This window comes from Notamacropus eugenii, chromosome 1, assembly GCF_028372415.1.
Source record: "Notamacropus eugenii isolate mMacEug1 chromosome 1, mMacEug1.pri_v2, whole genome shotgun sequence".
Lineage (NCBI taxonomy): Eukaryota > Metazoa > Chordata > Mammalia > Diprotodontia > Macropodidae > Notamacropus > Notamacropus eugenii.
The window spans coordinates 542152350-542167063 of NC_092872.1; the positions used below are offsets into that span (position 1 = coordinate 542152350).

The window sequence follows — 14714 nt, forward strand, 5'->3', positions numbered from 1 at the left end:
CAGCAGGATGCAAGTTATTTTTGTCTGTGTCCCTAGTGCCTAACACAGACATAGAAATATACTCAATAAATGCTTATTGAACTAAATTAGCCCATATGCTCCTACAGTGAAGATAAGTAATCACAAAATTACACACACAAAACCAATTTCATGACATTTGGGTAAAATGCTTCAAAGCAGAAATATTCTTTGAAACTTCCTTGGAGGCTGAATTTACTTTTTTAAAACAGATTATACATTTGTGTGTAACAATGTCATTCCCGGATTCTAAAACACCAATATATGCAATATTGTGAGAAACGCTGGATGGAACATTCATGTATAAACAAACACTAGTAAAGAAGTCAAGGTTTTTAAAAAGTTTATTAAATTTCATTACCTATTCTGCTGCAAGGTTGAAGCCTCATCTGTAAAAATACCTTCAGCCAAGCAGTTTATTAAAATTAAGTTGGTATCGTACAGCATCTGACACCAGTCAGCTAACCAATCTCAGTAAATTATTCCCATGGACAGAAAACCAAATGTATTCTGAACACAACTGGTGATGGATGGAGTTGGCCATTATACCATTACTGATTTAAGGCTTTTTACAATAAAATTCTAGCTCTGAAGTACACGGTCTTAGAATTCATTTTTGCCAAACATGATGCGATGAATTCAGAACCAGACACACTAATTTGAAATTACAAGGAAGAAGTTGTGCAAAAGGTGCAAATAGTAAAAAGCATTTTTATCCAGTCATTCTGAGTAGTTAAGATTCTTTTCCATGCCATGGTGTTGTTTCAGAAGTGTTAAAGTTGCTAATCTTCCATATACCCCTAATTTAGGACAAAACTATATTGGGCTGTATTCTTGTGCTAATTTATTTGGGGGTCCAATGTTCAATCCTCAATAGATTTTATGTATCTCTCATATGCATCCTCACTCATCAGTTCATCAAGTTCTGAAGGGTTGCTCAGAGTCATCTTAATCAGCCAACCTGTAATCAAGAAAGTTATTCTGAAATTCAAATTATCTTCTTAAACAACAAAAAAATTTTAGATCCAACCTGTTGGTTTAATACTGAATACATTCACAGCAATTTGCTGAACATAATAAATAACAATAAATTCAAAGACCTTGTTAAAATTTAGCTTCACAGGACAGATTTAATGAATTTCACTGTTTAATGGCAAAGGAGTGAAGAAAAAAATAAATGCAGAATAAATTTAACTAAGATCTCATTAAGTAACCTTTGGCATCTATAATTTTGAATTTTCTCCATCTGAGGCAATCTCTGAACTAAACTCATCTATTAGGTTCAGTATGCTGAGCCCCTTTCCCCTTGCAGTGTCATCATGGCACTTAATCTTTTCACAGAAAATTACAAAAGTACACTTTGTTTTTCTAACTTTGCTCTACGATCTAAAATTTCTAAATTTTCTGTATGATCCTTAAAGTCTGAATAGGTACAAAACACCTGAAGAGTGGCATAGGCATTTGCGAGGACTAATCTTCAGTACTCTTAAGTCAGTGGTATCAAATTCAAACAGATGGGGGCCACTAATAGGACATCAATATCCTTAAAAGATACATAGAGATCCCTATAGGTCTTGTACTGACTTAATTTTAAAATGTAATGTTATCTATGTTTTATTGTATTTTTAATTAACTATTTCCCAATTTTATTTTGTTATGATTTAGGCTACACTTGGTAGTGTTTCAAGGCTTCATTGTCACATGTTTTGATACCTCTGCTCTAAGTCATGCTTTGGCTCTACAGGCATGGGGAGCTACTGGAAGAAAGACTTTTGTCTACCAGAGATTCCATCTAGACTCTATAAAGCCCTGGAAATATCATGGTCAGATGGCTCAGCTGAAGGCTGTTATACTTCAAAAGCCATGGTGATCCTAATCTGCTTCTAGACCTTAGAAGGGGAACCATTATCCTTACTAGTGCACTCTCTTAAGGAGTCTTTCTTCCCTTGAAAACTGAAAAATTCAACCTGGCCCCTAATCTTTGGGAATGGCTTCTTGATCTAAAGCAAATGTGTCAAGTGTTGCTGTAAGGACCAGGCCAAAGGAAAATATATTCCTAATTTACAAATAAGGCCAGAGAGCTTACCCTTAAAGAGAGTTTAACACTATAGCTACTAGGGCTAATGAGAATGTCAATAAGCTTACTCTACTGAAACTATTAGTTTTCAACATGTAATATGAGCAAATACCGTAGAAATGAATTTTATGGGTGATTATATATCATCAATCCTCTGAAATCTGGCAATGAAGCTCTTTAGCTGAGAAATGTTAGAGACTATGCTGGTGTTCAAAATTTGAGAATCAAAGCACCACTAATTGTTAGAAACTACTGAAAAGTTAGAATGCTATACTTATATCTTAATATATCAGGAATATTTTTTTAAAAATTTTAAATATTCCCTAAACTTTGTACCTCTTCCTTTCCCCACTGCCTAGTTATGCTCTCAGTATCCTTAAGTTACTTAATTTAATGATAATTAATTACATAACTCTTGAAAAGAATTTGACTAATCTATTTATCCCTATTAAAAGTTCATTTCAGCACTGAGAAAACTCAAAAACCATTGTCACAAATGAGGAAACAAAGTATAAATTTTTAAAATGAAATGCTAATTGTAGCATTAATAACCCCTTGAGAAATCAATAACAGCATCTTACCATCTTCATAACAAGATTTGTTGACAAGTCCTGGGTCTTCTGCAAGAGCTACATTAATTTCAGTTACTTCTCCTGATAGAGGAGAATAGAGTTCACTGGCAGCTTTCACACTTTCCAAAGCTCCGAACTCATCTAAAAGTTAAATAGAGTATATTACAAGTCAGAAACATCAGTAATGAAAATGAAAAATATAGAAAAGCAACACATGAAACCCTGAGCTATTTGTATGATAGGTTTATAATTTTTTAAAAATTAGTCTAATACCATTAGTTAACACAGTTCAATTTAAAAGACATTTATTAAGGGCCTACTATGTCCATGGCACTGCCAAATGCTAAGGATACAATTCCTTTGGGTGATCCAAACAAGTAAACAGAGAAGTGAATATAAGATAATTTGAGGAAGGAAAAAAAAATGTCGGGCGGTGGGGGAGCAGGGAGCAAGGTAGTAAGAAAATAAAGAAAGGCTTTCTGCAGGTAGCAGATGAGCTGTCTGACCCTGGAAGGAAAGTAGAGACTCTTAAGAAATGGGAGTGAAGAGGGAGTGCATTTCAAGCCTGGTAGCGTGGGAGAAGAATGGCTAAGCTATGCAAAAACCAAGAAGCAGGAACTGACTGCTGACATCCAGAATCTGTAGGCCAATCTGATTAGAGCATAAGTATTGGTGATGGGAAATAATGCGAAATAAGTCTGGAAAGGTAGGTGAGAGACAGATTATAAAAGGCTTTAAATGCCAAGCTGAGTAATTTTCATTTTATCTTCAAGAAAATATGAAACCACCGAAGATCAACGTAACTTAAAAAATCATTTTTGCTGTTCTTAGTTTGTCTTACCAGTCTTAGCTCTTTATAGTTGATTGTTAGCACTCTTGAGATCCATAGTTCTCAAAACATTATTCTTTCAGGAACTGAGAAGATTAAATTGATTCTATATCATTTTTTTATTGATCCTATTTACAGTTAATTGATTTTGTCCTGTAACTGCCCAAGTCATGGTTCTTTGTCTCAACTTAGTTCAGAAATCCATCCAGTCTACGATGAGTTAAGTTTTGAAATTCAGTTCTCTTGCTAGTCAATGTTAGCATCGTTACACCACCAAGCTATCCTTCAAGAATATCCGGTTTGCTATCCAAAAAAGTCTGGCCTACTATCTCTGACCTTGCAGGTAGATCTTAGTCACAGGAAGGAAGGAGGGGGTGGCTCCTAGCCTCTAATTCCCAACTTCCATCCAACCATATTGTTCCCCACGCCTCAGCTATGTAATCAGTCATGTTGTTATCAACCCCATGTCATCAACTCTATAACCAAATGTATTATTTCCTTACCTACCCTATTCTGTTCTTTGTTCTGTACTGCCCAAAACCTCTAAAAAGGGAGCTGTCCTTCTGTTCGGGGTCTTTTGGCCCACTAAGGCAGTGATTAGATTCATTCTATTTTCAGGTTCGTACCCTATTAATGAAATGTTATATGTCTCAGAGAATGTGCCTCAGTCTACCTTTGTTGAATCTTACAAGACTGTCACATTTGTGTTCATCCTGTGACCTACCCTTGCTTCTTTTAAAAAAACAGGTTGTCAAGTTCCTTGTGTGGCTGGCCACAAAGGTCTGATTAAGAACTCTTCTCTCCTTCTCTGGAATTTTCTTTGTCTTCAGAATTTCATTTTTGAGACTTTCTTATTCCTTCTGTACTGACTTACTTGAAAAACTTTAGTTCATGTATCCTACTCATGCTGTCTCTGAATCCTTTGAAATCTACAGTTTTCTTCTCTATCACAAATTGCAAGAGAAAGCAGTCACTTTCTCAACAAGATACCCATTGTTCCTTTACCATCAACCAAATAATTCTTCCTTTTTGGTGAGAATCAAGTCCAGTAGTTCTCTTTGGTTCCTTTATCTTTTGAACGATGAAATTACCAAAAAATTATGAGCCACCCTACTCTTAGGGAACACAGCTCTTCCAGGCAATTCCAAAATCCTCCATCACGATTATAAGATGCCTCTCTATCAAATCTTTTAACCTCTTTCCTAAACTGCCCATCTATCTTCTTAATTTTTACTTTCCCATCTCTACTTTGAGAAAAATCTTTAAGAATAACCTATACATTTATAAAGACCATCCTTGATGAAAATTTAAAAAGAGAATAGGTAGTCATAACTGCCTAGAAGGTACAGAGTTGTGATTTCAAACTCCAGTAGAAATGGAGGTCACTAATCCATACATAAGCATTCCTGTGGGCTACGTATTGACTTAGCTTTAAAATGTACATTATGTTTTACTATATTTTTATTTACTTAAGTCATTTTAATCTGATTCATGCCACATTCAGGAATGATATGGGCTGCCATAGGTCAAGTGTTTGACACCTCTGGTGTAGAGAATTTAAAATTATTATCTATTTTTAAAAAAAACTTGATTCAGTATAACAAACCTAAAGTCTCTCCATCAAACTATCTTTTCCACACATTTCAAAATCATACATAATTACCTGAAGAATGTAACATACACCTTTGTTCTATAACCCTCTAATAATATCAAGCAAGACATAAAACAAGGAGATCATATGCTTTGCCAAAGGTGTTTGCTAATGTCAAGGAGGTATGCAACATAAGCCTGATGGACCAGGGATTCCCTATAGATGATAAGTTACTCCAGATGTTCCTATTTACACATGATATTCTGTTGATTTTCATATAAAACCCCAGAAACATGAAAAAGCTTTCTAAATAAGATCCAAAGTCCCTCATTTGTTTTTGCTTAACTTCACCAAGTCAATGAAAAATGATCCATATAAGTCATGATATATAGCTGAATTGACTATAGAACAAGCTGATAAGTATCTCAGATACTATACTATGGATGAACCCAGAAATGAAAAGGAGGAAGGCAGGCTGAATTGCCTTTGAGAAATGGCACAGTACTTCAAATGACTCAACTCTTTTCCCTGAAACAAAAATCCACATTTTTGACGTCAATATTTTCCAAGCAATACTATGGTTGCAAATCATAGAATAGCAGCACAGCCTCTGAAGAATTAAAGTAATAGATTATCCAAAGGACAATGGAGAGGTGCATGCTAAGTATAAATAGGCTGCAAAATCTTATAAACAAAAATTGTACAAGAGAAGTGACAGAAAATATATTATCAGACCTACATAATTGGAAAAGGAGGTAGGCTGATCATATGGCAAAATCAAAGTGAAAAAATCCGTGGAGAATCTGTAAGCTCTACTGGTGACCATGCAACATCAAAGCATCTAGCAGAGGCCACTGCCCAACCTGCCCCAAGCAGGTTCAGTACGTCCTATGTGGAGAATTTATGGAATGACAGAGACAAAAGTTACACAACCTCAGATGAGCTGCAATCTGTATATTTGGAGAAAGTGCCTACACTGAAAAGATCACAAATCCACTAAAATATAGTAGACTCAGAATGAAGAATTACCCATCAGAAAGCCAATGTGGGGATTATTATGAGACACTGCTTTCAGTAATAAGAAAGCGATAGTCCCTATGTATTCTGCTTTTATCAGAGCTCATCTGGAGAACAGTGTTCATTTTGGAGAACCCCAGTTTAAGGTCATTGATAAGATGAAGAACATTCAGAAAAGGTAACAATAGGTAAAGGATCTAAATCCATTTTATGTATGATCTGATCAAAGAGCTGGGGACATTTAGCCTGGAGAAAAGAAGGCTCCAGGAAAACAACAGATGTGATCAAGTATCTAAAGAGCTGCCATGTGGAAGTATCAGACTTGTTCTACTTGGTTCCTGAAGGCAGAACCAGAAACAATGGGTAAAAGTTGCAAAGAAGCACATTTAAGCCTGATATCAGGAAAGACTTCCTCATCACAACTGCTCCAAACTGGAATGGACTGCCTCAGAAGACGGTGCATTTCCCCTCCTTGGAGGTCTTCAAGTAGAGGACAGACATCCATTTGTTGGTATTCTTATAGTGGAAATTCCTTTTAGGTATGGGTTAGACTTGATGTTGCTTAAATTCCTTATAACTCTCAAATTCTGTGATTTCATGAAGTTAACAGAACCAGGATTTGAAACCAGGGTCTCTCCTGACTCAAATTCCAGTGTTTCCAAGGTGCTAGGCTGATTTTCAAATACTGTCTTTGCATCCCCAGGCTTAGCAGTGCTTGGTACAAGATAGGCAGCTCCATGAATTTAACTGAACATTTCAATACATATTTAATAACTGGTATCTACATGGAAAATAAAGTGGAGAAGAATAAAACAATGTCAACTATTTCTCCAAACCATCTCCCATGTTTTTTACCCTACTTATTAGACCTCACTATCTTGGCTCATTCCATGTGGCAAACCATTGCTACTACCACAACCATCCCTGTATAAAAGGCCAAACTGATTACACTGCTTATGTGTGCAAACATCTCTTTCTCCCATCATTTTAGCTAAGACAAGTTTAACACTTTTCAAGAGAAATCTTACTAAGGAACTATAGGGGAAAAAAGGGAATACAAAGCAAATAAAAATATTAAGAATAAATTTTTTGTCATTTTAACACAAACACTATCTTGCCACAGATTTCCTTGGCTGCCAGTCTTGGTCCCTTGCTTATGAGTGTTATCATCTCCTCAATCTCTCCCTAGTTCAAAATTGTGGCTCAGAAAGTTCCTGGGTTTGAGATGTAGGACAACTTCAGTTGTTAATTCATTTGCAGAGCAGTAATAAATGACACTGAGAAACATCAAGCTTTTCCTATAAGGCCATTCATTCCATCTACACCCATTAAGTTGTCTTTGATCACTCAAGTGTCCCTGGGGAGTAATGTACCAGAATGATGGTCCTATAAAGTGATCACATCAAAATTAGTTTGCAAAATTTTTTCAATGATTTCATCAGTGGGTAGGGAATTCTTGGTGTAGAAACTTCTTTTTATAGGCCCAAATCTATAGTTTATAATCTTAGATCTGGAGCACTGAGAGATTAAATAATTTGCTTATGGTTAGTATTAGTATGTGTCACAGCAAGATGTGACATATGTGAACCTGGGTCTTCTTAACTCTTAAGACCCACCTTGCTATCTACTCCCTGTATACAAATAATTCCAGCAATTTTGTCCAGTGAGCTATTTTTCACCAAGATAAAATCATTGCTTCATACCTTATTATATTCAAAACGATTCTTTTCAGTTACAAGTTGACTACAGAAAAGGGCAGAGGTGTTGAATATCTTGAATGAAAATGCAATGAGACAGACAGTAATACATTTTCAAACTAAGTCAATATGCGGCCCATAGGGATCCTTCATGGCCTGTTTCTCTGAGTTTGACACTACTGGAGATGGGCATCAAGTTAACTTTACATCTGGATCCTATTAATAATGCAATTTGGAAATTTCATGAAAAATGTCACTTTTTTTCTTTAAAGACAAAAAAGACACTCACCTTGTTTGTTCAATTTTGTTCCAACTTCTGGAAGACTACAATAAACTATATCTCCCAATGCTTCCTAAGGGTAAAAGGGTAAAACTTCAAATCAGATAAAATGACTAATGTCATAGTTTCATGAAACCAACTGCTTCAGCCAAAATGGATGACTTGCCCTTTCCAAATGTTATTTGTGCCTCTGCTTACATCACTTTATCCCCTTGGAATGCTCAACCTCATTTTTTCTAACATTTCTACTCACTGAAATTTTAGACTTGAGGGAGAACCACTGAGTGCTGGATTTGGAATCAAAATGCCAGATATGGAAATCTTTTCACACGGTGTGACTAAAAGGCAAGGCCCTCAATCAGTCACTGTATCAACGCCAGGTATTGTGCTGAAAATAAAATGACAAAAAAGAAACCATACTTGCCCTCAATAACTTTCATTCTATTGAGAGAGATAGCATATACAAATAGAAGCATATACAGAATAAATATGATACAATGTAATTAGAGGGGGAGGAGACATCAGCATCTGGGCAGCTGGGAAAGGCCTTATGGAGACAGTGATGCTTTGCTAGGCTTTGAAGGAAACTAGGAGTTCTAACAGGTGGGCATAAGAACAGAGTACATTCCAAACATGGGTAGCAGTTACCGTAAAGTCATATAGATAAGGAGATGGAATATTGTGTCTCAAAAACAGCAATTAGATTAGTCTGGCTAGATTTAAAAATGCATGAAGGGAAAGAAAGTATAATAAAGCTAGAAAAGTAAACATGCCAGGGTGTGAAAGACTATAAACACTGAACACAGTATTTGATCCTAGAGGTGAGAAATAGCCATTGGAGTTTATTGAGCAGGGAAGCCAAGACTTTAGGACTATCACCTGGCCAACTATGTGGAAGATGAGTTGGAGAAGCATGAGACTGAGGCAGGACACCAATTAGGAGCAATAATGCAGAATGAGGTGATGAGGGACTCAACTAAGGTGGTGGTCATTTAAGTAGAGAATGGGACTGATACAAGATTTATGGAGTTTAAAATGACAAGATTTGAAAACTAGCTGGATATGTGCATGAAAGAGAATAATGAGGTGTAATTACAAACCTGGGTGACCAAGAATGATGATGGTGACCTCAACTGAAATAGAGAAATTCAGAAGAGTTGGTTTTGTATGAAAGATAATGAGTTCTATTTTGGACATGCTGAGTTTGAGATGCCTTTGGGGTATCTTAAAGGTTCGGAATGCCCAATAACCTCTCTGAACCTCAGTTTCCTGATCTATAAAATGAGGTTAATATCTGTACATAAAAGCATTTTGCAAAGTATAAAGTGTTAAATACAAATCTCAGTTATTATATTCATCCTTCAAGGACTAGTTCAAAAAAACCACCTCCTCCATGTAGTCTTTCCTCATGACTCTAGTTGGAAATTACGTTGCTTTTAACTCAACTCTTACAGATCCTGTACTATAGTGTGCTGGGCAAGATTATCTTGGCAACTAGATTATAAACAGTTTGAAGGAAAAGAGTATTTCGTGATTATCACTAGCTGTGTGACCTTGAACAAATCACACAACCTCTGCCCCAGATACTCTTCTGTAAAAAAGGAGCTATTTCCTACCTCCTAAAGTTGTTGTGAAGATTGAGAGATAATATGTAAATATTTCGTAAACTCAAAAGCACTACATAAATGTTAGCTTTATTAGTGTTCTTACTGTTATCACTGAATGACAAAAAATCAACAGCTCTCCTATTCATTGGTTTTCTTCTCACTCCTCTAAAGCAGTGGTGTCAAATTCAAATAGAAATGGATCTGATCTAAACACCTCTGCTCTAAAGCAACAGCAGAAAGGAATAGGGACTGAACCTGTGATTTCACCGATAAAGGAAACTCCTGGGAGAAGCAACTCCCTTTATCACCAATGCAGACCAGCCACTTCGGTGCAAACTTAGTTGGTGAGAGTTGCCTAAAGCCCTGAAAGATGACATGGTGTGACCAGGGTTACACAGAAAGTATTTATCAGAGACTGAATTTAAAACGGGGTCTACCTAGGTCTAAGGCAAGCTTTCTCTCTACCAGCCACAGAGCTAATGGGAGAACACTTCTGCAGCAACCAGGAGGACATGGTTAAGGTTTTATGAGAAAACACTTTCAGTTAATGTATGAAAACAATGGCTTCATTTCAGCAGCTCCTCACAAAGAAAAAATAAAACATTAATGGTTCTACCAACAGAAGGCTCAGCAGCTAAATCACAAATTTAGAGCTATAGTTCCAGTCTTCTCTTTTTAAATATAAGGAAATGAAGATCTAGAGATGTTGGATGACTTGCCCAAGATCACACACAAAGTGACAAAAGAAACAAGAGAACCCAAATCCTGATTCCAAATCAGTACTCTTCTCTCACAGCACCAAGCTATCTCCCAAATAAAGCACTATTGAAATTTTCTTCAGTTTAGAGTTAGATAAACCTTGATGTTTAAAAACACAAATGAAAACAGTGGGTTAGAATTACCACAATAAACTGAAATCTATTTAGGGCTTTGTTAAACCCAGGACAATATAATATATTCAGTAATTCTGGACAATTTTTAAATGTTAAATAAATGCTAATTCTTTCCAATAATTAAAATTTCCTTTTTTATAAGTTATGTCTTATTCCTAAACTACAAGGTCCTTGAAGGTAAGGCCAGTCTTATTTTCTTTGTATCTGCCCAAAGGTCTAGAATACTAAATGCATGAATAAGTCCTTGAAATATGTAATAAATCTTATTCAAATACATAGCTTTGTTTCCATTCATTAGATATAAAATCTGAATTCAAACTTGAACCTTATTATAATTTTGCAAATGATAAAAAAGACTGACGCCACACTACTCAAAAATCAAGAAAATTCCTTTTTCTATAGAATAGGAACAGCCAATAGGGTAGGGTAAGACAAAACTGAGGTGGTGAAACAGGAAAAGGAAGAGTTAAAATTCACTCTGCAGGCCAAGGTGGGGACATTCTGGCTTGACACCTGGTTAACCTCTTCAGTCTGACAGCACTAAGTCCCTGGAATAAATTTGCCCTGGTCACTCAGTGGCAGTCCTGAGACTATTCCTATGGAACTATATTGTCACATCTTCAACTGCCAATAACCAAGAAAGGTTATATCACATAGTAAAAAAGTACTGTAGTTAAAAAATCAGTGCCACAAGCTACCTTTTAAAAGAAGGGGTCTGGGTGTCACTGTTTTAAATAGAAATGACCCAGGGAGGACAAGAGACTCAAACTAAATTAAGTTGCTTTTAACTATAACTTTCATTAAAATTTCAGTAGGCAGGCAGACTTCAATAGAAAAAAGATTCTCAGCCCTAATCTTTTTTTAAATTTATTTTATTTTCTATTTTTCCCTAATCTTAAAGAGCACTAAAAAGCATTACCTCAAAAGCAAATTCCAAGTAAATTCTACCATACTCCACAGTGGATAACGACAGTTACAGAATTACAAAAGCCCTTACAGATATGGAAAAAAAAATACCTGTGCAAAATTGCTGATTCCCACAGTTCCAATACCGTTTTCAATTGTTATCCATTCATGCTTGTCTGTGAATTTTCGAACTATAACGTAAGATCAGTATTTCAGAAAAATACATCGTCTTAAACACACTTTGAAAATATGAACCATTTCAAAAAAGGAAGATAGTTTTGGCTTTGAACAATGTTATCTGCAAAAGGGGCGGTGTGACAAGAGATAAGGAAATTTGGAAAAGTTAAGAAACCCAGGTCCCAGCTTTGCCACGAACTAGGTCCAAGGGAACTCCCCTTGGGTCTGAACCCCAGCCTTGCAATCGCTACCTGTGTGACCTGAAGTAAGCCACTTCACTGTTGCTGCCAAGGATTCCCCACCTGTGAAAGGGAGGGATTGGGCTAGATACCTTCCAAGACTATTAAAAAGTCTACCAACTGTTAACGGTCATAGCAGCTTGCTAAGACTAAGATAATCCTACACAGGGTCGGGGGATCTTGGAATACAAACTACACGCTCAACCACTGTCCACCGCCAAAGGTGAAAACCACACATCGGGCAAATGGAAGAGCATGGCCTGGAATGAGACCTTCCAGCCTGGCCAATCGGTCTGGTCAGCAGTTCACGTAGGTAGATGGCACTTGGACTGGACTGTCCCAAGGCTTAGCAATTAGGACAAACAACCTTCATACTTGGAAGAAGTCAAAACAAGGGACAGGAAAAGGATGGCAATTACCCCTTTGCTGAAAAGAACCCTCGAAAAATAAAATTTCACAGCATTCAGAGACCTTGCCTTGCAGACCCTATAATCCAGCCCCCACGACTTACACAGACATGGGGGGGTGGTCTGCACCCCTTTCGCACGTAGCGAGCACCTCCCCGGTGCCCGGGCAGAGGGGGACAGGGACACATGACAGCCCTGCGGGGGCTGCAACTAATGATACGGGGACGAAAGGCGGCCGGGAAAACGGGCGTCTAATGCCCTCGTGGGACAGAGGGGAAACAGGGCAGCCGTGCTGCCCGTCCCAGCGCAGCCCAGGCCGGACCCCGCTCGGCCCCGGGCCCCGACGCCCCACCCCCACCCGGCCCTGTCCCAGGCTCACTCACCCGCGAGTCGCAGGGCGCTGGTGCAGAGGCCCCGGGAGGCGGCGGCCGCGAGGAAGGGAGGGGAGCCCGGGCCGGGGCGGACCCGCAGGCGCGCGGGGCCGGCTGCGAGGGAGGCCGGGGATCCGGAGGTCTCAGCCCCGACCACCGCCCACAGGGACGAGGCCGCGACCCGCACGCTCCTGGCCGCTCGCAGCGCCATCTTCTCCGGGGGCGGGGCAGCCCGGGAACCGAAGCCTCCTAAGGCTGGAGGTGGGAAGAGGAGGTGGGCCTGGGGGCGGAGTGCGACGGGCGGCCTGAGCCTGGGGCGGAGGAGAGGAAGCATGGCCCCCTGGAATTCACGAGGCCGGCCCAGGGGGCGGGCTCTGACCGGGGCCCGGACCACGTGGCCCAGGACGGGACCCAGGAGAGGGGGGGAAGTGTGGAAGCGGGGCCGGACACAGATAGCCCCACCCCCGGAGGGCGAGGTCTTGCTAGGGAGAGCGGTCTGTGTAGCCCCCGGCTGGCTTGGGGGCCTCTACGTGGTTTCAGGGAAGGGAGCCCGGGGTCCCCAGCTCTCTGGTCATCAGTGAGGCTGCTCCAGAGCCGGGCAGCCAGGTAGCTAAGGAGAGGCGGGCCGGTGTCCTGGGAGGCCAGGACTCCCCAGCAGGGAAGCCCGAGAAGGGGAGGGTAGCTATGCTACTTGGCACCAGTCAGTCCTCCTTTCTGGGCGGCTCCCCAGGCTGTAAAATAAGGGAGCCCCCCTCAGTAACCCGAAGTTTCACCAACGCTGGCACAGTGCTACAAAGAATCCAAGAACGGGCAGAAGGGGCTGGGCTGTGCTCCCCGCAGGCGAGCTTTGGATGCTTCCTTCAGCCTGGCCTTGGGCGTGTCATCCTGCGCGGCTCAGCTCCAGCACCGTGCCCTTCGCCCTGCCTTTCCAGATCCCCCCAGACGCTAAAACCTTTTTTACAAACGTTGCCTTAAGTCAACTCCATTGTGTCACGTATGCACAGTACGTGTGTGGGCATACCTGGAAGGCCCGCTTCGAACTACAACAACGAAGTGAATGTTGTAATAAAGTAAGTCACATGTTTTGGTTTCCCAGTGCATATGAAAGTTATGTTTATACTATACTGTAGTCTATTAAGTGTGTAATAATATTGTTGAGGTCTAAGGTCACCCCAAAATGTTAGGGTGCATGGTCCTCTTGAAAAAATTTGCTCAGACTCTCTCCCAATTAAATAGAGGCATTTATTAGGGTAAAACATCAAGAAGGTTCCTTTGCCCCTTAAGGGAGACCAGACCCACCACCAGGGAAATCCCAGCTTAAAGGGGGTGGCAGCCCCTTACAGGAGAAGGGCTGATATAGGGAGACTGGGCCTTAAGGGAGGTGCCCATCTAGGGAGACCAACTTAGGGGGAAATTTCTCCTATTTAGAAGGACCCCGACATAGTGATGTCATTTTGGTCCTCTTCAAGAACTCAGTACAACAACCAACTGACTGTGTCAGGCACTGTGCTAAGAACTTTACAGGTATTATCTCATTGGATCTCACATCAACACTGGAAGACCTGCTGTTATTATGTCCACTTTACAGTTGATTAGACAAAGGTTAAATGCTGCCCAGGGTCACACAATCGAGAAATATCTGAAACTGGATTTGAATTCAGGTCTTCCTGACTCTAGGCCCAGCCCTTGACTCACTGTGCTACTTAGTTGCCTCTAAGAAAAACATATGGGGAGGTGCAGGTGAGAAAGAGAATGAGAGAGAAGACAAGAGATGGAAATAAAGAGGGAAGGAGAGAGGGAGACAGAAAAAGGGAGAAGGGGAGAGTGAGCATTTATGTGCTTTCAGATTTGCAAAGTGTTTTATAAATAGTATCTCATTTTTCTCCTCACAACTACACTGGGAAGTATTATTATCCTCATTTTACAGATGAGGAAACTAAAGCAGACAGAGGTTAAGTGATTTGCTGGGGGTCACACAGTATCTGAAACTAGATTTGAACTCAGGTTTTCCTGACTCCTTGATGTTTAAATTT

General features: G+C 39.8%; 1 protein-coding gene across 4 annotated transcripts; it reads right to left on the reverse strand.

Annotated features, from left to right (window-relative positions):
• Nucleotides 1–344: 344 nt before the first annotated feature.
• On the reverse strand, nt 345–13510 carry GCSH (glycine cleavage system protein H). 4 transcript variants are annotated; one of them, XM_072634189.1, is made up of 6 exons: nt 12694–13236; nt 11916–11966; nt 11599–11678; nt 8091–8154; nt 2677–2808; nt 345–979 (listed from the first exon to the last, which is right to left on the reverse strand). In XM_072634189.1, the coding sequence occupies exons 1-6, from the start codon at nt 13013–13015 to the stop codon at nt 882–884; spliced, it is 747 nt and encodes a 248-aa protein (XP_072490290.1). In that variant the 5' UTR covers nt 13016–13236; the 3' UTR covers nt 345–881. The 4 variants fall into 4 exon arrangements, with proteins under 4 accessions (XP_072490290.1, XP_072490292.1, XP_072490291.1 ...); XM_072634192.1 differs by having other exon boundaries at nt 977–999; nt 12694–13510; XM_072634191.1 differs by lacking the exon at nt 11916–11966 and having other exon boundaries at nt 11599–11663.
• Between the last annotated feature and the right edge of the window lie 1204 nt (nt 13511–14714).